Raw genomic sequence first — 19,931 nt, 5'->3', positions numbered from 1 at the left:
GAGGGACTGATAGGGTCCTTGTATGATGGGATCCAGATTTTGTGTGCAAACCTCTAATGCTTGGGTTTTACAGGTAAAGGGAAGCTAGGGACTGATTCTAGGGCAACTTGGGGGCAATTTGCACTTCTGGAAGCAGACAGTGGAAATGTAGTATGGCCCTCTCTTGTTTTGTTCCGGAATCTTGAGGGTTAACAGGCAGCTCTTCCGGTCCACCTCCCCTCCAGCCTGTAGCTTCGTGTTGCCGTGGAGATGGTGGCCCCGCCCCTGATGCAGCACCTGCCCCCCCATTGGCTGCAGTGGTGACTGTGGGGCTGAGGGGGGAGCCCAGGCCTGGGCAGCCATTCTGGAGCTGAAGCCGGAGCTTGGCATCCCCCCCACTTTCATTCTCCTCCAGCCCCTTGGCCCCTCTAAATTCCCTGGCAGCAGAGCCTCAGCTTCCCTCTTTGGATCTGCCATCCCTCTAGGCTCTTGGCAGGCTGAGCTTCATCCGCATTCACCTCCCCTCCTCCTCCTCTCCTAAACCTTAGTTGGGAGTCCCCAGCACCCCTCAATCCTCCCCACTCCCTGCCCACTCCCCTGCATTCTTTTCTTTTCTTCTTCCCCCTTCCCTTCTAAGTCCCTGCCACTGCAGTGCACGTGGAACCGGCTCCTTCTCCCCACCCCCCAATCTGCCTCTTAGATTTTCTCTCCAGCTTCTCCCCCAGCCACTCCTCACAGGTCCCTTCTAAGACTTCCCCCTCCGTCCAGGGAGGGGGTCATGGGAGGCAGCCCTGGCCCTCCAGACAAACAGGGGTCTAGGAGGTGCAGGGCAGGTAGAAGATGTCCCCAGAGAGGAGGGGAAAGCCAGCCTATGGGCAATGACCTTTAACCCATCTTTCCCCCCCAGCTAGCCCCTTCTGGGGGGTGGGTGGGCACCGGGACCTAGCCTCCCTGGATCTTTTATGTCCTTCATTACTGGGGTTTTACTGACCCCCTTGGCCATGCGCCCCTGCTGACTGCCAACACTAGTCATGGGCTTAAGGCCTCCCACTCCGTCCCCCTCTGGGGGCTCTGGCTCGGGTTCCTTGCCCCCTCCTTCCCACCGCCAGCCTCTCCGCCGCCGCTGCTCTTCCTGCTGTTTTCCGGGGGGTAGGTGAGGCCGGAGCTGAGGGGCAGAGGGAGGTGGGAGAATGCAGTGGGGTCAGGGGTGGAAACCTGGGTTAACAAGCCCCTTCCCCAACTTCCCTTGGGGTCCTTTCCTCTCCTCCAGAATACCACTTGGGTCGCTCGAGGAGGAAGAGTGTCCCAGGGGGGAAGCAGTACAGCATGGAGGCCGCCCCCGCTGCGCCCTTCCGGCCCTCGGTGAGTGAATGGAAGCCAGCGCTTGCCAGATGTGGCTCAGCTGGGTCCCTCCCCTCCAGCCCCAGCTGGAGCCCTAGGATTCTGAGAAAGGGGACTGGAGGGAGAAAGATTTTGTGTGTATGTGTGTCCCCACCTCTTTGGTCTCCCTCTTTTTGGCTCTGCCCCCTGCTTCTTGGACTAGCCCTCCCACCTATTCCAAGCTAGTGTGTGTGTGTGTGTGTGTGTGTGTGTGTGTGTGTGTGTATTTCCTTCACTGTGCCCAAGGGAGCAAGGAAGACAAGCTGGTATCAGGGCTCCTGTTCCCTTTCCCACCTCTAGGGACTTTTCTCCCATCCCACCTTATTTTAGGGACTCTATACCAGCTGAGGGGTAAGTAGGTAGGACTGACCCTGCCCCAACCCACCCCTATCCCCATTTCCTCCCCCCAGCAAGGCTTCCTGAGCCGGAGGCTTAAAAGCTCCATCAAGCGTACGAAGTCACAGCCCAAACTTGACCGGACCAGCAGCTTTCGCCAGATCCTGCCTCGCTTCCGAAGTGCTGACCATGACCGGTACAGGGGAAGGAGCATGCGGGTTGAGATATGTGCAATATAGGGGACCTCTAGCGGTATGGGAAGGGAGGGGGTTATCTGAGGGCAAAGGTTGAAGGGCTCATGTTGATTGAGGGGTGTTATGGTGCAAGGAGAAAACAGAGAAGAGCTAGGACATGGCTGCAGGCGGCAGGAGAAGGGTGGGACATAGGGAGAGGACAGGCAGGCAAGGAGGTGAAGGTAATGCCAAGGAGGGCATCTTTAGCCTGATGGAGGGTGGGCTCAGCCCAGGATCAGAGGAGCTGTACAGAAGGACAGAGAAGAGCCACACAGCCTGCCCATAAGGAACTCTGAATCCTAGGAAGTGGGCTCACTGGTTGGTGGAGGGGCAGCAGTGAGAGCTAGGTGGAACTGCCTGAGGGAAGGGCAGGAGGGGCAGGAGCAGCAGGTTGGAGTAGTGCTGGGGGTGACTGATGTTAATGGGTACAAGGTGGAGCTCATCATGAGGGAAGGAACAGCATAGAGTATTACAGAAAAAGCCAAGACCGGCACCAGTGTGCAGGGTGACATAATGGGGACCAGGGGCTGCAGGGTTAATCCATGGACTGAACCATGAAGAAGAAGCCCTCAGAGAAGTCCAGAGGGCACTGTCCTGAGGCAGGACTGAAGGAGACCTTTTGGTGGTTGTCTCTGTTGTTTGCTTCTTGGGGTCCCTCTCTGGGTATCCCTTTTACCCAGTCATCCCTGCAGAACCCTGTCCTCCCTTTCCCCTCTGTCTGGCCACCCCCGGAATTGGGCAGGTAGGGAGGTTGGGATAAGGTGAGTCAAACCTTTCCCTGCCCCCTTCCCATGTCACCAGAGCTGGATTTGGGGCCGGCAGGGGGTGAGGGCATGGTATTCCTGGCCGCGGGGGCGGGGGCCGGGGGAGCGTGGCGCGCTGACGGCAGCCAGAGCCTGTGATGACGGGGCTGCTATAAATAACTTCATGGAGGCTCCCACACCCGAGCTCCCCCTCCCGCTTCCCTACTGCTCTCTACTCTTTATCCCCTACCCATCTCCATGCTGCTCGCCATCCTGTCCCTCTTCATTCCGTGCCCCTAGCCCCCTTTTTCTTTTTCTTCCCCACAGTGATTTTTGCCTTTCAGCATCCATCGCTTTTCCTGCGTCCATCTGTCTAGCTGCCCCTTCTCAGCCTCTGGCATCCTCTTTCTGCACATGCTTTTCCTCCTGCTTTCTACTTCTTGCCTTGCCTCCTTCCCCTCACTCCCATCTCCAGTGTCTAACCTTCATTCTGCTCCTTTCTCTTGTTTCTTACACTCTTCTTCACTCTTTCCTCTGATTCTACTGTAACTTTGTCTCTTATTCATTCATTCATACTTTGAATCTTGAAATGTTATTGGGCACTAACTAGCTGTGTGCCAGGTCCAGGCCAGACAAGGATCTTCTGTGTGATTCTCCAGTTCTTATGTTGTGATCTTCTGTGTGACTCCCAGCTTTGCCCTTATGTTGAGACTTTGGTTTCTAGGGTCACCTAGAGGTCCTTCCTCCAAGGGGCCCTGGGCCCACCTTGGTTTTTTTCTCTTTCTTCTGCCAGGTCCATTCCTGCATTTAGGTATTTCTAGGTGTTCCCATTCCTCACAGCCCCTTAGATGTGAATAGAATGACTGGTTTCTCTCCTATCCCTCATGTCCTTCCTGAGGGGAGGCTGGGTTTCATTCTGTGAATTTGTGTCTATGTGCAGAGTGGTTCAGGAGGCCTTTTCACCAAGTCTCCATTCTAAAATCACACTGATGAGTCAGGACCCCTGAGTCTTTAAGAAGAGTTTGGGGTCCTGACCCTCTCTCTTGAACCTTCTGCCTGCCAGGGCCCGGCTGATGCAAAGCTTTAAGGAGTCTCACTCCCATGAGTCCTTGCTGAGTCCTAGCAGTGCAGCTGAGGCCTTGGAGCTCAACTTGGATGAAGATTCCATTATCAAGCCAGTGCACAGCTCTATCCTGGGCCAGGAGTTCTGTTTTGAGGTATTGGGTCTAGTGGGCTTAGGACCAAAGGGCAGGGATGCTGGAGGGTAGAGACAGAAAGTCCTAGAGGAATTGGCACAGGGGTTGATGACAAGAGGATGTCAGAAACCTCTTGGGGCTAGGATAGGCCAGGGAGGAAGAAGTTGTGGGGAATCTTCAGTTCTTAGGAGTAGGCTTCCTCTGGAGTCCCATTCTCAACTCCACACCCTTTCTAGGTAACAACATCATCAGGAACAAAATGTTTTGCCTGTCGGTCTGCAGCCGAACGGGACAAATGGATCGAGAATCTCCAGCGGGCAGTGAAACCCAACAAGGTATTGGGGAGTAAAGGGGACCTGCATGGCATGTCTGGGGCAAAGAATGAGCCACAGGGGGCCTAGTGAGTAAAGGAGTGGGAGGCTTGGGGGAGGAGGAGACAACCTTGTAGGGGCCCTGAATGAGTGGGGGTGTCCACCCCCATTATTCTTAACCCCCTGTTTCTTTCCCCTTTTTTTTTCATACTGTTACCCTACTTTGTGATCTATATCCCTACTATAGAAATCACAGACTTAAAAGAGAGTTGATGGGACTCTAGAAGTCCTCTAGTGCAGCTTCCTGTCAGGCAGGAATGCCTCACTGACATCCCAGCAGGTGGCCACTCAGCTCCTACTTACAGCATTTTTGCAGAACATACAAAATTCAATTAACCAGATCTCTGTGCCTCTATGAAATTAGTGAGAATGGAGTGGACTAGATAATCTCTAAGGTCCTTCTGGAGCAGAGGTTCTACAAGTCTGTGTTTTTCCCAAAACTTCTACTTCCCAGGAGAAGTGCTCCCAGTTCTGTCATCTAGGCTGTGTATCCCACTTTCTAGCAAGATCACAGTTCTGGTCACTCTCATCTGGGGAAACTTGTTTTTCACTGTCCTTCTTAAGAATTCTGACCCGGAGCTGAGGTTGTGGCTCATTGGTAGCGCATGTATGACACACTGGGTTCAATTCTCAGCACCATATACAAATAAATAAAATAAAGGTCCATCAAAAACTAAAAAATATTTTTTAAAAAATTCTCTTTTTTTTTTTGAGTGAGAGTGAGAGAGAGAGAGAGAATTTTCAATATTTATTTTTTAGTTATCGGTGGACACAACACCTTTGTTTGTATGTGGTGCTGAGGATCGAACCCGGGCCGCACGCATGCCAGGCGAGCGCGCCACCGCTTGAGCCACATCCCCAGCCCCTAAAAAAAATTCTGACCCATGCAGAGTCCAAACACTTTGCTTTTTTTCAGCACATTAGTGCTGATTAGTGTTGAAAAATGTCACCTAAACCTCACTGTGAGCTTGTGCTCAGTTATATCCCCAGGACATTCTCACACCAGCTATCAAGCCTCACTCATCCTGTATTTATGCAATTAACTTATTTTTTTCAGTTTCTGATGATCTCTATAGAACTTTTCCATTTTCCTCTTCAGAATCTGTCTTAATATTTTTGTTTTATTATTCTTTTCCCCAGTACTGATTAGCGTCTAAAGAACTACCCTTCTATGTTAGTTTCTTAAGCTGCTGTAAAAAATTACCACAAACTAAGCCTGGTGTGGTAGCATATGCCTGTAATCCTAGTAACTCTGGAGGCTGAAGCAGGAGGACTGCAAGTTCAAGGCCAGTTTGGGGAACTTAGTGAGACCTTATTTCAAAATAAAAAATATGGAAGAACTGGGGATATAGTTCAGTGGTAGGATGTACAGGGACAGAGGGGGATTACCACAAACTGGGTCACTTAGAGCAACAGAAATGTATTCTTTGACAATTCAGGAGGTCAGAAGTCCAAAATAAAAATTAGCAGGGCCACATTTCCTCTGAAGCACAAAGAACAGTCCTTTCTTGCTTCCTCATAGCTCCTTGGAGGTTGCTGGCAGGCCACGGTTTCTAGCTGCATCCATCTAGCTTTTGCCTTCATCTTCACATGGCGAGCTCCTTCTGCATGTCTCATGTCTCCAAATCTCTCCTTGTAATAGAAACACCAATTATTGTTTTAAGGGTCCACCCTATCCAGTATGTCCTTAATTTGACTATATCTGTAAGGACCATATTTCCAAATAGGATCATATTAACAAGATCTAGATAGACGGTGAATGTGGGAGAGACTCTCTTCAATCCAGTACAGCTTCTCAGCTGTACAATTGTTGTCTGGATCCCACTTTCTCATTGTCTCCTCTTTTGGTGTCCCCTCCCTTTTATCTACCCTACCCACCACCCCCACACCAGGACAACAGCCGCCGGGTGGATAATGTGCTGAAGCTGTGGATCATAGAGGCACGGGAACTGCCCCCTAAGAAGCGGTACTACTGCGAGCTCTGCCTAGATGACATGCTGTATGCACGTACCACGTCCAAGCCCCGCTCAGCCTCTGGGGACACCGTCTTCTGGGGCGAGCACTTCGAGTTTAACAACCTGCCGGCTGTCCGCGCCCTGCGGCTGCATCTGTACCGTGACTCAGACAAAAAGCGCAAGAAGGACAAGGCAGGCTATGTAGGCCTGGTGACTGTGCCCGTGGCCACCCTGGCTGGGCGCCACTTCACAGAGCAGTGGTACCCTGTGACCCTGCCAACAGGCAGTGGAGGGTCTGGGGGCATGGGTTCGGGAGGGGGAGGAGGCTCGGGGGGTGGCTCAGGGGGCAAGGGCAAAGGAGGTTGCCCGGCTGTGCGGCTGAAGGCACGTTATCAGACAATGAGTATCTTGCCCATGGAGCTGTACAAAGAGTTTGCAGAATATGTCACCAACCATTATCGGATGCTGTGTGCAGTATTGGAACCTGCCTTGAATGTCAAGGGCAAGGAAGAGGTTGCCAGCGCACTAGTTCACATCTTGCAGAGTACAGGAAAGGCCAAGGTAAGTGCCGTGCCCTCAGGGAAAAGTGGCTTGGGAAGGGGCACTGATGTGGAGGGCAGAGAGGACAGGGCACACTTGCAAAATTGGGTTGTGCAGAGGCTGATCCTTGAATTTTCTTGGGTCCCAGGACTTCCTTTCAGACATGGCCATGTCAGAGGTAGACCGGTTCATGGAACGGGAGCACCTCATATTCCGCGAGAACACGCTCGCCACTAAAGCCATAGAAGAGTATATGAGATTGATTGGTCAGAAATACCTCAAGGATGCCATTGGTATGGTTCACCTTCAGGCCCTCTTCCCAAATCTGCCAGATGCCTACCCCAGCCCTAAACCTGGCTACCCCAGATCTCAAGTCCAGAGCCCAGGACCCCAGCCTCCAACCACCTGGTTCTGAGATTCCTCCAACCCAGGCAGCTCCCTGCCCCCGCCCTTGGAAAGAATGACGACTTTCTCTTGTGCCCCTATTCCTCAGGGGAGTTCATTCGTGCTCTGTATGAATCTGAGGAGAACTGTGAGGTAGACCCCATCAAGTGCACGGCATCCAGTCTGGCAGAGCACCAGGCCAACCTGCGGATGTGCTGTGAGTTGGCCCTGTGCAAGGTGGTCAACTCCCATTGGTGAGACTGGGAACGCTGGGCTGGGGGGCCAGGGTTGGGGCAGTTGTGTGTTCATCTGTTCATCCATCTGTCCATCCTCAAAGAGGACTGAGCACCAGTTATGGGCAAAGCATTCTGGGTGCTGTAGAACAGAGGTGAATGTGCCTGGTCCCTGCCCTCAGAGGGCCTCTACCAGAATGAGTAGAAATCAAATGAGATGCACAGAAAACCACAGAGCCATTGTAGTACTTGTGAAGCGCTGAGTAAGAGCCCCACCCCCACCCCCCATGTAACATCAGGATGGAGAAGGTAGAGCTTTGATTGAGATAAGCAAAAAGAACTGCCTGGTGCTGGGCTTTGAAGATTGGGTTAGGTGCTGATGTTTGCACATGGTGGGAAAGAGACATTTCAGAAGGCTGTGGGACAGGCATGTGTGGGAAGGTGAGAAGGCCCAGGAGCTTTCGAGGGACAGTAACTAGAACAGGTTTAATAATGGAAATAGTAGGAAAAATATGTGGATGTGGGATTAGAGTTGGAATCTAGAAGGCCTCAAGTTAAGGAGTTTGAGTTCATCAGTAGATCATAGGATGCCATTAAAGGTGTAGGCACCAGGAATTTTCATGATTGAGAAGATGAATCCATAAGTAGAGTGGAGTGTGGGGGTTGACCAGAGTAGGGAGAATGAAGTTCAGGCTATTGGGGACTGCTGTTAATGGGTTAGGAATGAAAATCAGATCTTAAATCAGGACAGTGATAGGAAACTTAGCAAGAGGCCACTGTTAAGGGCCCTGTGAGGGAAAGATCAGCAAGAGTTGTTAACTGATTGCAAAGGAGGGGGCCTGTCTGTGGGGAGTCAAGGATGACTCAAGAGGCCATGAGGCTGTAGCTGGGAGACTGGTGGCCTCATTGACAGAACCAGAAAAGTCAGGAGGAGGAGTCAGTTGAGGTGTGGGGGCGATGGTGAGCTCCGTTTTACACTAGTCAAGTTTAAGGTGTCAGTAGGACATTGAAATGGAACTGGGAGGTGGGGAGAGTGAGCTCTGAGCCATTCCAGGGACTGGGGATCATGCCTGGGGCACGTCCATCCCCATTTCCCTGGAATCCAGAAGAGTTGGGGGGTCCGAGCTCCCTGTACCTCAAGTGACCCTCCATCTCTCTCCCATCTCTGTCTCTCCCTGGTGTCTGTTTTTCTTCTCCTCCTCTCCTTGTCTCTCTCACACATCCCTCCATCTCTCTCCCATGTGTCTCTCTGCCCTCGCCTTCTCTCCCCTTCCATTTCTCTCTCCCAAATCTGTCTGTTCCCTCTACCGTGGCCCTCTTCTTCCAGCAGCCTCCTGTCTTCCTCCTGCAGTCCCTCCTTCCCTGTCTCTCTTACCTCTGTTTCCACACCCTCACCTCCTACCACCCCCCTCAGCATGTTCCCTGGAAGCTGAGGGTCTCTGGGGCTCAGTCCCGGTCTCTCTCTTTCTTTCTCTCTCTCTCTGTCTCCCCACCCCTTCCCCCCAGCGTGTTCCCGAGGGAGCTGAAGGAGGTGTTTGCATCTTGGCGGCTGCGCTGCGCAGAGCGGGGCAGGGAGGACATCGCCGACAGGCTGATCAGCGCCTCGCTCTTCCTGCGCTTCCTCTGCCCAGCCATTATGTCGCCCAGTCTTTTTGGGCTCATGCAGGAGTACCCAGATGAGCAGACCTCACGAACCCTCACCCTCATCGCCAAGGTCATCCAGAACCTGGCCAACTTTTCCAAGTGAGGGAAGCTTCAGGCATGGGTGGAGCATGGGTGGGCAGGAAGGGTCTCCTGAGTCCCCAGAGACCCTGAGATGGGTAGATGTAAGGCCTTCTGTACAAGTGTGACCTCTCCCTTCTGGACCCCTTGGCCAGGTTTACCTCAAAGGAGGACTTTCTGGGTTTCATGAATGAGTTTTTGGAGCTGGAGTGGGGTTCCATGCAGCAGTTCCTGTACGAGATCTCCAACCTGGACACGCTGACCAACAGCAGTAGCTTTGAGGGCTACATCGACTTGGGCCGAGAGCTCTCCACATTGCATGCCCTACTCTGGGAGGTGCTGCCCCAGCTCAGCAAGGTCAGCAAGTGCTCCCTGTGCCCCATTGCTAGATGTTGCCAGAGGCACTTGGGGCCTGAGAAACTACTCCCCTGCACAGATTTTTCTCCCCTGCCTGTTCCCTGAGATGTCATACCACTACTCCTACCCAGACATCCTCCACCTGCACCCTCCAAGGCCCTCTTAGAGCCCACCAGTAATAGCCTTGCCCTTCCAGGAAGCCCTTCTGAAGCTGGGCCCACTACCCCGGCTCCTCAACGACATCAGCACAGCCCTAAGAAACCCCAACATCCAAAGGCAGCCAAGCCGCCAGAGTGAGCGGCCCCGGCCGCAGCCCGTGGTGCTGCGGGGGCCATCAGCTGAGATGCAGGGCTACATGATGCGGGACCTCAACAGGTGAGCCCTCAGGGGGTCCCTGCCCTTATGTCCTAGGAACCCCATCTCTTCTATTCTGGATATTCTCACTGGGCCCCGTGTGCATCTCTAGGGCTTGAAAGGAAGGGATAAAGCAGCAAGTTCTCAGGGGAAAATGTTAAGGAGATAGGTACAGGCAGTGGGAGCCCTTCAGAGCCAGAGGGAACAAGGAACACAGCCCCAGAAGTACCAAGGCTCCTCCAGCTCCCAGCTTAGTTGTAAGCCAAGGGGATCCCCATTACAGGCTCGTATTTGCTTTGTTCCTCTGCCCACCCGTGCTTATCTCCAGGCTGAGGTTGAGCCAGTGTACATTGGCTCAGCCATGGGGTGTCAAAATAATCAAACATCTCTGTATGACTCAGAAAATAAGGATCCCCCCCTCCGGCCTACCACCAGAACCCCGCAGACCTCCCCAAGATCCAGCACTTAGAGAAGCAGCAGCTGGAAGCCTAGCAGCCCCCAGATCCTGTTCTGGAACCTCAGCATTTGTTCTGAAAACTTCAGCATTTGTTCTGATGGGGCAGGCCCTCGGCCTTATTTGATGATCACCCTGCTGTTCTCTTTCCCTCCGTGATGCCATACCCATTCACCATTCCCACTGCTCCTGCCATCCATCCATGCCTTGCTCCTTCTCTCTGTCTGTGCTCGCCCCTCTTTCCATCTCTCTCCAGCTCCATCGACCTTCAGTCCTTCATGGCTCGAGGCCTCAACAGGTGAGGGGCTCTCCCCTCCCCAGCCCTCCTCTCCTCTCCTGTCAGCTCCCTCTCCCCCTCCTGACCTTCACCCTCCTCCTCTCCTCTCCTCAGTGCACCTCATCTCCTTCATATTTTCCCAGACTGCCCTCATCCCTCCTCTTGCTGCCCCCATTTCCCTTCCTCTAGGCCTCACCCTTTCCCAGAGGGGCCTTGTCCTTTCCCTTTTTCCACCTTTTCCGTCCCATCCTCCCTGCCTACCTCTTTAGGGCTGTCACCACTGGCTCTCAGCCCTTCCCTGTGGGTCCCAATTTTCACCTAAGGTCCATACCAGCCCCAGGAGGCTCAGTTGCCTGTAGCCTAGCTTTACCCTGCTTGTGTGTCTGTCCCCTTTCCTTTGACAGCTCTATGGACATGGCTCGTCTCCCCTCCCCAACCAAGGAAAAGCCACCCCCACCACCCCCTGGTGGGGGTAAAGATCTGTTCTACGTGAGCCGACCACCGCTGGCCCGGTCCTCCCCAGCATACTGCACAAGCAGCTCGGACATCACAGAGCCAGAACAGAAGATGCTGAGTGTCAACAAGAGTGTGTCCATGCTGGACCTGCAGGGCGATGGGCCCGGTGGTCGCCTCAACAGCAGTAGTGTTTCCAACCTGGCAGCTGTCGGGGACCTGCTGCATTCAAGCCAGGCCTCACTCACAGCGGCCTTAGGGCTGCGGCCTGCTCCTGCTGGACGCCTCTCCCAGGGGAGTGGGTCGTCCATCACAGCGGCGGGCATGCGCCTCAGCCAGATGGGTGTCACCACGGACGGTGTCCCTGCCCAGCAACTGCGCATCCCCCTCTCCTTCCAGAACCCTCTCTTCCACATGGCTGCTGATGGGCCAGGGCCCCCAGCGGGCCATGGAGGGAGTGGTGGCCATGGCCCACCCTCTTCCCATCACCACCACCACCACCATCACCACCACCGAGGTGGAGAGCCCCCAGGGGACACCTTTGCCCCATTCCATGGCTATAGCAAGAGCGAGGACCTCTCTTCAGGGGTCCCCAAGCCCCCTGCAGCCTCCATCCTTCATAGCCACAGCTACAGTGATGAGTTTGGACCCTCTGGCACTGACTTCACCCGACGGCAGCTCTCACTCCAGGACAACCTTCAGCACATGCTGTCCCCTCCCCAGATCACCATTGGTCCCCAGAGGCCAGCCCCCTCAGGGCCCGGAGGTGGGAGTGGTGGGGGCAGTGGTGGGGGTGGTGGGGGGCAGCCACCTCCGTTGCAGAGGGGAAAGTCTCAGCAGTTGACAGTCAGTGCTGCCCAGAAACCCCGGCCATCCAGCGGGAACCTTTTACAGTCTCCAGAGCCGAGTTATGGCCCTGCCCGTCCACGACAACAGAGCCTCAGCAAGGAGGGCAGCATTGGGGGCAGCGGTGGCAGTGGTGGCGGAGGGGGTGGGGGGCTGAAGCCCTCCATCACCAAGCAGGTAGGTGAAGGGAAGAGGAAGCAGGGTGGGTGAAGGCAACAGTGGAGGTGGAGCAGTCTGTGCCCTAAGGTTTTGATTTTCTCATCACCTTTCATAAATTAAAACAATGTGTGTTCAGGGGCCGCAGTGTGACATGTGCTGTTGGGGCACCAAGGAGATGATGGTGAACAGACATAAATGCTTGCTCTGATAACACTCATTCCAGAGAGGAGACGTGATCAATCGCTTCTCTAGCCCCTGGGTTTAGGGTGGGGACCCAGGATACCCCCTAAAGCAGGGGAACAGGCCTGGGACTGTCCTGTCTTTTGGCTGTGTTCTCTCCCTCTGAATGTGCCCTGCCTTTTCCCACCTTGCCTTGTCCCAGCATTCTCAGACACCATCCACGCTGAACCCCACAATGCCAGCCTCTGAGCGGACTGTGGCCTGGGTCTCCAATATGCCTCACCTGTCGGCTGACATCGAGAGTGCCCACATTGAGCGGGAAGAGTACAAGCTCAAGGAGTACTCAAAATCGATGGATGAGAGCCGGCTAGATAGGGTATGCTGGTACCTGCCATCCAAAGTCTCAGTTTTTCCTTTCACCCGTAGGGGAGACCTGTAGGTCATTCCAAGGGAAACATCTAGGCTTAGGCAGTTATAATAGAAAGAAAAGACAAAAACTGATCCCCTCTTGAGAAGCCTTCAGTCCATTAGGAGAACCCGACATAATCAGTCTGCTTAAAAGCCAATTCAGCTACACTATAGACTATCCAGGGAGAAACACGTTCTATTCTAGGCTTGCCACGATGTTCTTCCCCAGGGAAGCCAAAGCTCTACTCCTGTTACTGCTCAGGAAAGGAAGTAACTTCCCTAGCAGTGGGAGCTACTTAGTAGGGCTGAGGCAGAGGGGATTATGGTTGTACTACAGGTGATGTCTGGGTTATCCACTTACTGTCCCTTAGGATTAGGTGGCAAAGGCTTGAAGGGCAGGGGTCTTTCAAATTGCTCCTGTTCTGGGCTTCAGATGCAGAATCCTTGAGAAAGGCTCCAGACTAGCACTTTCTAGAACATTCTGGAGTGATGAAAATGTTCTGTAATATGCACTATTTGGTATGGTAGCTACATGTGGCTAGTGGCTACTCTATTAGACATTGGTTTTTTGTGATTCAGAACTAAATTTTTAGTGTTAGTTTTAAATAGCTATGTATGGGCTAATGAGGTAACTGAGTGATAGTTTGTGTTTAGTCTGTGTGAGGCCCTAGGTTTGATCCCCAGCACTACAAAAATAAAAGTAAAATAAATAGCTACACGTGGCTTAGGTCTATCATATTAGCATAGCTCTAAGCTCTAGAGCCAGTAGAGCAGATAAAATGATTCTTCTGAGCTCTCTTGTTCCCAGAATTCCAGGGTCAGATTAGCAGAAAGGCATTCCTAAATTCTCAGCCTGAGATTCCCTTAAGATCACCTATCCCCAGGACGGAGCTAAGGAAGGAGTATAAGATAGTACTCACCCCTCCCGCATCCAATGTCTTGCCCTCTTTCTTTCATGTGCTCATTCCTAGCTTGGGGCTGGAAAGTCACTTTTTAATTTCTGGGTATATTTAAGGTGTGCCTGCGGGTAGGTTGCTCTGTGGGTCCTCATGTGTTCCAGTGGACACACTTCTCAGGGCATAGGTCAATGACCTTGCTCCATCTTGAAGGAGCCTTAGCATCATGGCAGGGCATTCTCAAAAGCAGGCCTGAGTGAGTGTAATCCACAGGCAGAGAAAGGGTTGATGTCCTTCCCCATGCGATGGCTGTGCTGGGCAGACAGGGATGGGGGCTGGGTGCTGGGTGGCTGAATGGGGCAGGGCACCTCTCACAGTGCGGGGTCTTGTGCCCGGCGGGCAGGTAAAGGAGTACGAGGAAGAGATCCATTCACTGAAGGAACGGCTGCACATGTCCAACCGGAAGCTGGAAGAGTATGAGCGGAGGCTGCTGTCCCAGGAAGAACAGACCAGCAAAATCTTGATGCAGTATCAGGCCCGACTAGAACAGAGTGAGAAGAGGCTGAGGCAGCAGCAGGTGGAGAAGGATTCTCAGATCAAGAGCATCATTGGCAGGTGAGGGGCGGCCTGGGGAGGGGTAGCAAGGGAGAGCCTGAAGCTGAAGGGAGTGAGAGAGTGAGCTAGTCCTCAGACCCCTGTGCCCATCTCAGGAGACCACCAGGAGAGCCTGCCACTCTCTCCCAGGGAGACAACCCACTTATCTCCTGCTTAGGGCATTAAATGTTTCTTTGCTAAACCCTGACATTTCTTCTGGTAGAGTAACTTTTGAAGCCCTTGGAAAATACGGCAGGTACTGTCCAACCATCACTGTATCTGCACAGAGCCTGGGTCAGAAAACTTTGGTTGATTATTCTCAATGCAGTCTTTGAAGTTCACCCCAAAGCTGAGCAGGGATCCCTAGCCAGAGGAGCCCCTGAGCATCACCATCTTGGGCACAGCCTCCCTTTCTAGCCTTGGTAAGGGATGCCATCAGAATGGGCCATTTACCCTGCACATGTTTCTAACTCCTTCACCAAGCCCTGGATTCCAAAGGAGGTATCTTAGCAAGGGGATCAGTTATCTTAAAAACAGGGAACTCCCAACCCTGTTCCAACCAGAACCAGTTCCATTTTGATCCATTAAAAATGTATTTCTGCATAAGACTTAGAATACATTGGAATAAAAGGGCTTCTTGACCTGAAACATTGTTTTGAAACCACTGTTGTAACTGATACCATTTATGAGAGAGAACCTTGAGAGTCTTCACCAAAGTTAGGAAGATGCTGGGAATGATAAGGCTTGTAAGAGGGACTCCTCCTGGGCTGGGAGGTACCCCAAGTTCTGCCACTGGAGGTGGCCTAAGTTCACTGAGGTGGTATAAAAGCCTGATCTTTAGCCTCAAAAGTTCTAAAGGAGGGGTATTGCTGTCTCTGTTGGGAAGGGGGCTGAGGGTGTCTGGGTGGTAGAAGTCTTTGAGGCATAGAAAGCTACCCTAACCAGAGAGATACCTGAGGGTCCGGACCCTGAGAGGAAGGCAGAGAGTAGCACCCTGAGTGACAGGGAGTCTTTTGAGTCATGACAGTGGAGGGATTTTTAAAAAGGGAGAAGGATTCCTGAGGCTTTTCCAGAGAGCTGCAGGGGTTTCCAGGAACAGGAGTTCCATGAACAGGCTCCAAGCCCGTGCCCGCCACTAACCCCACTGAAGCCCGTCCCTTCAGGCTGATGCTGGTGGAGGAGGAGCTGCGCCGGGACCACCCCGCCATGGCTGAGCCGCTGCCTGAACCCAAGAAGAGGCTGCTCGACGCTCAGGTGGAAATTACAATGTCATTTATCTTCTCCGTGTCCCATCCCCATCCATCCCACTGTCCTTTGTGCTCTCACTGCACCAGCCACCCCAGCTCCATTGCCATCTGTCTCTCATTGTCCTCTGTTTGTCTACTTGCCACTCCACTCAGCCCCCCAGTGACCCATCTTCATTCCATCGTCTGTGCCTTTGTCACTCCTGGCAGTGTCAGCCCCACCCCGTGCCTTCCTGCCCCATCCTCCCACTCCTTTCTGCGGCTCAGGACCTTCTCCCAGATCCTCACCCTTTCTGTCCCTAGACCCCTCCCAGTTCCTAGAAGCCCTGCCTGTTTGCCCTGTTGAAGGCAGGAGTTCACTTTCCTCTGAGCTCTTTGCTGGAATGGAGCCCAGGGCAGTCTGAGTGGCAGTTTCCCCAGGCCCTGGAGATCTGGGATCCCTATACCTTTGTTCTCCTGGCTCCCCATTCTGACTCCTTGGCAGCTTCTGTAGAGCCGCCTCTTGGCTCTTCAGACCTTGAAGGCCTCCCTGGAACTTCCCACCCCATCCCAATCCCTCAGTGTTTCAAGTCTAGCTTCCCTTTGGCCTTCCTCCCACTCAGGCCTCACACCTGACTGACCCTCCAGCTCCCTGCCACCACTCTCTGCTCACCTCAGTCATGGTGAGCCTGAGGTTCCACATCTTACCCTTTGCTTTCCCAAAATTTTGGTCTTTCCTACCCATATTCCTCCTTCCTCTCTCTGACCACCAGGCCTCTCCACCCCCACCACCAAGCCTCCTGACCCCATCACCCCACTCTCTCCCCCTGCAGCTCCTCATCAGGTAATTCTCCTGGTTCCGCTTTGACCACTGGCGGAGGACACAGGGGGAGGTGACTCCGGACCACTGCAGGTTGGTCGTGAAGCCTACCCCCTCCACTCTCCAGTGCCTTTCCCCCATCACTGCTGCCCTCTGCCCCCAGAGAACCTCCACAGTCTCCACCTCCTGACACCTCCAGCACAGACCCATCTCCCGAGGTATACTACTCAGAGACCACTTGCTGATCCCTCCCTGCAACTGCCCCTGGAGGCCTTAGCAATAATTTGACCCTACAGAGACCCAGCACATTCACAAGTCACACCCCTTCCCTCCAGGCACACCTCTCCCATCCTCCTCCTAACTCGGCACCCTCCTCTTCCTCTACCTCTCCAGTGTATGTCTGTCACCCCCCATTTCACCAGAGCGTCCTTGGGGGTCGGGCTTTATTAATGGGGTGGAGGTGATGCTGGGTTGGGGGACCTTGGCTATAGGGGCTGTGCCGATTGCATCAGGTAGGTTGGGGTTTCCTCCTCCTTCCCTAATCCTGGTTCTCTACCCTCTCCTTCTTCCCATTCCTCTCCTCTCACTCTTTCTCCCTTATACCTGTGAGGTAGAAGGCATTTGGGGTTCATGTTAGTCCCCAACTGGGTGGGAATTGGGAGTGGGCAGTTAATTCAAGGGGACTTTGAGGGGCCCTGGAAAAGTCTGTTGAGGTATCCTGATAGTAGGCAGGGTGGGTGGAACAAGAAGGAGCAAGGAACCTTGGACAGTGTTAGGACATGAACTGCCCTTGTGGCCTGGGAGTTACATCATGGGCTCAGTGGCCATGTTCTTTCCCAGGCAGAACTGATAGGAAAAGCATATCAAATAACCTCTATTCCTGTAAGAGCTCACATCCTGGGTTGCTAATGCCACTCACTACCCCCACCCCTCCTGCCACCCAGTGGTCTTACTGGACACACAATCCTACCTAAAAAGCCAGTAAATGGGAACCTGTCAGCCACAGACATCATTTCTGAGATGCTTTGTTTTTGTGGGATTGATCTGCAGTGGGCAGTGGCTCCTCACACTGTAATTTTAACTCTCTGCCTGCCCAGCCTCTCTGTCAAAGTAGTTAGTGATCTGTAAACAGATGCTAAAAGGCACCAGGGGACCTTGCCATTTAAAAGACTCCTGCAGTGAATTCTTTTGTAAATGAATAATGGCACCCTAATTTATCTTCTTTCTAAATTTGGGTCCATGGGGGTGTAGGGGGCTTGCCCATGTGCTGTCACCAGCAGACAAGTGGAGGGAAGGAAATTTGAGGATTCCTTTCCCTGCTCTCCCGCCACACTCAGGCTACCCTACCACATGCAATTTCCTCCCCCTCTGACTGGCAATGTGAGATACCAGTGCACTAAGAGGGAAGCTTTGCCTAAGACTGGGGTTTGGGTGACCTGAGAGGTGAGTCCTGGATCCTAGGATGGAAGGGAAAGCTGATCTGGAACTGTACTTGTATCCTTTGGAGATTTGGTCAGACATAGCTATGTTGCCAGGCCTAAATGCCCTATGGCCCAGAAAGTAATATGGATAATTTTTCTAAACCATTTTAGGTATTGGTCCCTTTGCAAATCAGCCATTAATTTAAAAGCCAGTTTTGAGCACAAATTTTTAAAAGCCAAGTGAATGACCCAGAGGTGTGGGGGAATTCAGGTGGCTTTTCTCTTCTCTCCCAGCAGAGGAACAGAAGGTCGGGCTGAGGGCAGGAACCAGGAGTTGGTCCAGGAGCAATAGGAGGTGATGAGAACAGATCCTGGGTGGGAGTAGGGTCAGGCACCCCTCACCCTCTAACTGGCATCCCAGGGAGAAGAACTGTAAGGAAAGAGGGGGTGGAAAGGAATGGAGCCAGTTACTGCTTCCTGGGGATGCAGAGATTGGGGCACGCTGTGTCTCAGCAGAAGCTCCTAGTCATTTCCGCCAAGTGTGTGAGAGAGGCAGCCCTCCCACAAGATTTTCCCTTCCCACATCACTTCCCTGAATCCCCTTCCTTTCCCCCCAGTACAGTTAAACCTCTCTAATTTGGGATGTTATATTTGAGAAGATGGCCACTCTGAATAAGTGACAAATCTGAATGACAGTGTCTATTTAATGAAATGCATGTCTTCAAAATATATACAGTAAGTAGAACTCGGTGAATAAGGCCCTCAGGGAGCATGCCCTAATGAATAGATAGGAATGAAAAGTCTGTTTGCTGGTATAGGTTAAATACCCCCTCCCACAGACACTTTCCACCACTAATTTGCTTAGCCCACCCTTTCTGCATAGATAAAGGAAAACTCAAGCCCAGTTTTTGTTCAAATTATGAAAAAAAATTCCAAAACCACAGGGGTTTGGATTAATGAGGTTTTGCTGTACTGCCTCCCTTGGTTCCTCAATACAAAGTTCCTACCTGAGATTGGGGGGTGGGCTGGGAGGGTGTTCCAAGAAGTGGAGGGTGGGCTAGGAGGGGAAATATATAGGTGAAGCTAGTGGGGTTAGGTTGGGGGTGAGGTGGGAGCTTGCTGCTTTTGAGCTGGTTTCCTGGTGCGACACTCTGGGTTGAAGGTTTGAAGGCCCCTGATAGGAGTCTGGGAAATGAGTCTCTACCTGATCCCAGAGGATCCTACAGGTGAGAAACAAAACAGGAGGCTGGTGGGGATTGTCCTGGGAGGAGCGGGTGGACATGGCTCATGGAGTGGGTTGGCTAGTGGGGAGGTCACTGATAGGGGTCTGGCATCCAGGCCCCTGCGAAGCGTCTCAATAAGTCCGCGCTCTCCTCTTTGGTATCTTGCAGGAGAGGCAGCTTCCCCCCTTGGGTCCAACAAACCCGCGTGTGACGCTGGCCCCACCTTGGAACGGCCTGGCCCCCCCAGCCCCGCCCCCCCCACCCCGGCTGCAGATCACGGAGAACGGCGAGTTCCGAAACACCGCAGACCACTAGCCCACCCAGCATCACAGACCTTCTTCTCCTTCCCCGTGCACTCCACCCCGGAACAGCACCAACCACCAGGACTGGACGTCACCGAGGGACAGTGGGATTGCCTCCCTGAATGCCTCCTTGGGGGTCACCAATCCCCCACCCCCATTGCACCATTTCTAGGAGGGAGAGCGGGAACCCTCAGCCACCCTCTCTTCCTTCCTGTCGGGGTGCTGCCCCCTCTCTGACCCCCAGGGACCCTTGCCCCAGGACACCTCCTAACCCACACAGACCCCCTTCACTCCGGGGTGCTATCCCCATCCTCTGCCTCATCGTTCCCCTGAGCACTGGGGGACAGACCCTCACCCCCCACCCTGGGGGTGTGGCACCTCCAAACTTTCAACTTCAGGGTGATTTTTTTAGCAGTAACCAGAGCTGACAATCTAACTCCTCTCCACCGCCCCATTTTTGGCCTCCCCTGCCCCCCTTGTAATGGGGAGGGGACCCCGGGTGAGGGGGCCCTATTACCCCTTGATTTCTCAGGAGCGTCTGGGGGGGCTCAGCACGCACAAACTCCTACTCCTCTTACCACTCTTAAATTTATTCCCTCCCCACCCAGAACCCAGATGGGGTGGAGGGGGCCGCCGGGGCAGGGAGGGGGCGGCAAGGGGGGAATGGGAGCTGTCTCCCCTTCTTCCCACACCTGATCTGCTCTCGGCTGGTCCCAGAGCGGGGTGAGGGGGCTTATGCCCCCCCCTCCCCCAGTGTGTTGGGGTGGGGTGGAATTGAGGTTAGGGTGAGGGGTTAGGGTTAGGAGGGTGTGTGTGTCAGGGAGGACAGACTGATTATCTGCCCTGCCCTGACACACACAGTCCCCTGCCCCTCCCCTCTCTCTTGGTCTCT

At 53.4% G+C, this 19,931-nt stretch overlaps 1 protein-coding gene across 4 annotated transcripts in view; it reads left to right on the top strand.

Moving 5' to 3' along the window:
• The window catches only part of Syngap1 (synaptic Ras GTPase activating protein 1), a 29,652-nt gene extending 10,600 nt beyond the window's left edge, over nucleotides 1–19,052 (top strand). Inside the window, exons 4-19 of one of the 4 annotated variants that reach the window (XM_077801848.1) lie at nucleotides 1,250–1,341; nucleotides 1,770–1,891; nucleotides 3,735–3,888; nucleotides 4,104–4,202; nucleotides 6,131–6,754; nucleotides 6,882–7,026; nucleotides 7,227–7,371; nucleotides 8,857–9,093; nucleotides 9,228–9,429; nucleotides 9,626–9,804; nucleotides 10,494–10,535; nucleotides 10,919–11,990; nucleotides 12,355–12,528; nucleotides 13,866–14,071; nucleotides 15,214–15,304; nucleotides 18,906–19,052. In XM_077801848.1, the coding sequence (XP_077657974.1) occupies nucleotides 1,250–1,341; nucleotides 1,770–1,891; nucleotides 3,735–3,888; nucleotides 4,104–4,202; nucleotides 6,131–6,754; nucleotides 6,882–7,026; nucleotides 7,227–7,371; nucleotides 8,857–9,093; nucleotides 9,228–9,429; nucleotides 9,626–9,804; nucleotides 10,494–10,535; nucleotides 10,919–11,990; nucleotides 12,355–12,528; nucleotides 13,866–14,071; nucleotides 15,214–15,304; nucleotides 18,906–19,052 (3,731 nt within the window). Of the gene's footprint in view, nucleotides 1–1,249; nucleotides 1,342–1,769; nucleotides 1,892–3,734; nucleotides 3,889–4,103; nucleotides 4,203–6,130; nucleotides 6,755–6,881; nucleotides 7,027–7,226; nucleotides 7,372–8,856; nucleotides 9,094–9,227; nucleotides 9,430–9,625; nucleotides 9,805–10,493; nucleotides 10,536–10,918; nucleotides 11,991–12,354; nucleotides 12,529–13,859; nucleotides 14,072–15,213; nucleotides 15,319–18,905 lie in introns of all 4 variants that reach the window. The other 3 variants (XM_026383622.2, XM_077801849.1, XM_026383625.1) reach the window with 3 other exon arrangements.
• The last annotated feature ends 879 nt before the right edge of the window (nucleotides 19,053–19,931 follow it).

Source organism: Urocitellus parryii, chromosome 8, assembly GCF_045843805.1.
Source record: "Urocitellus parryii isolate mUroPar1 chromosome 8, mUroPar1.hap1, whole genome shotgun sequence".
Classification (NCBI taxonomy): domain Eukaryota; kingdom Metazoa; phylum Chordata; class Mammalia; order Rodentia; family Sciuridae; genus Urocitellus; species Urocitellus parryii.
Note: the sequence above shows the minus strand (reverse complement) of the source record. Positions and strands in the feature narration are given on the sequence as shown.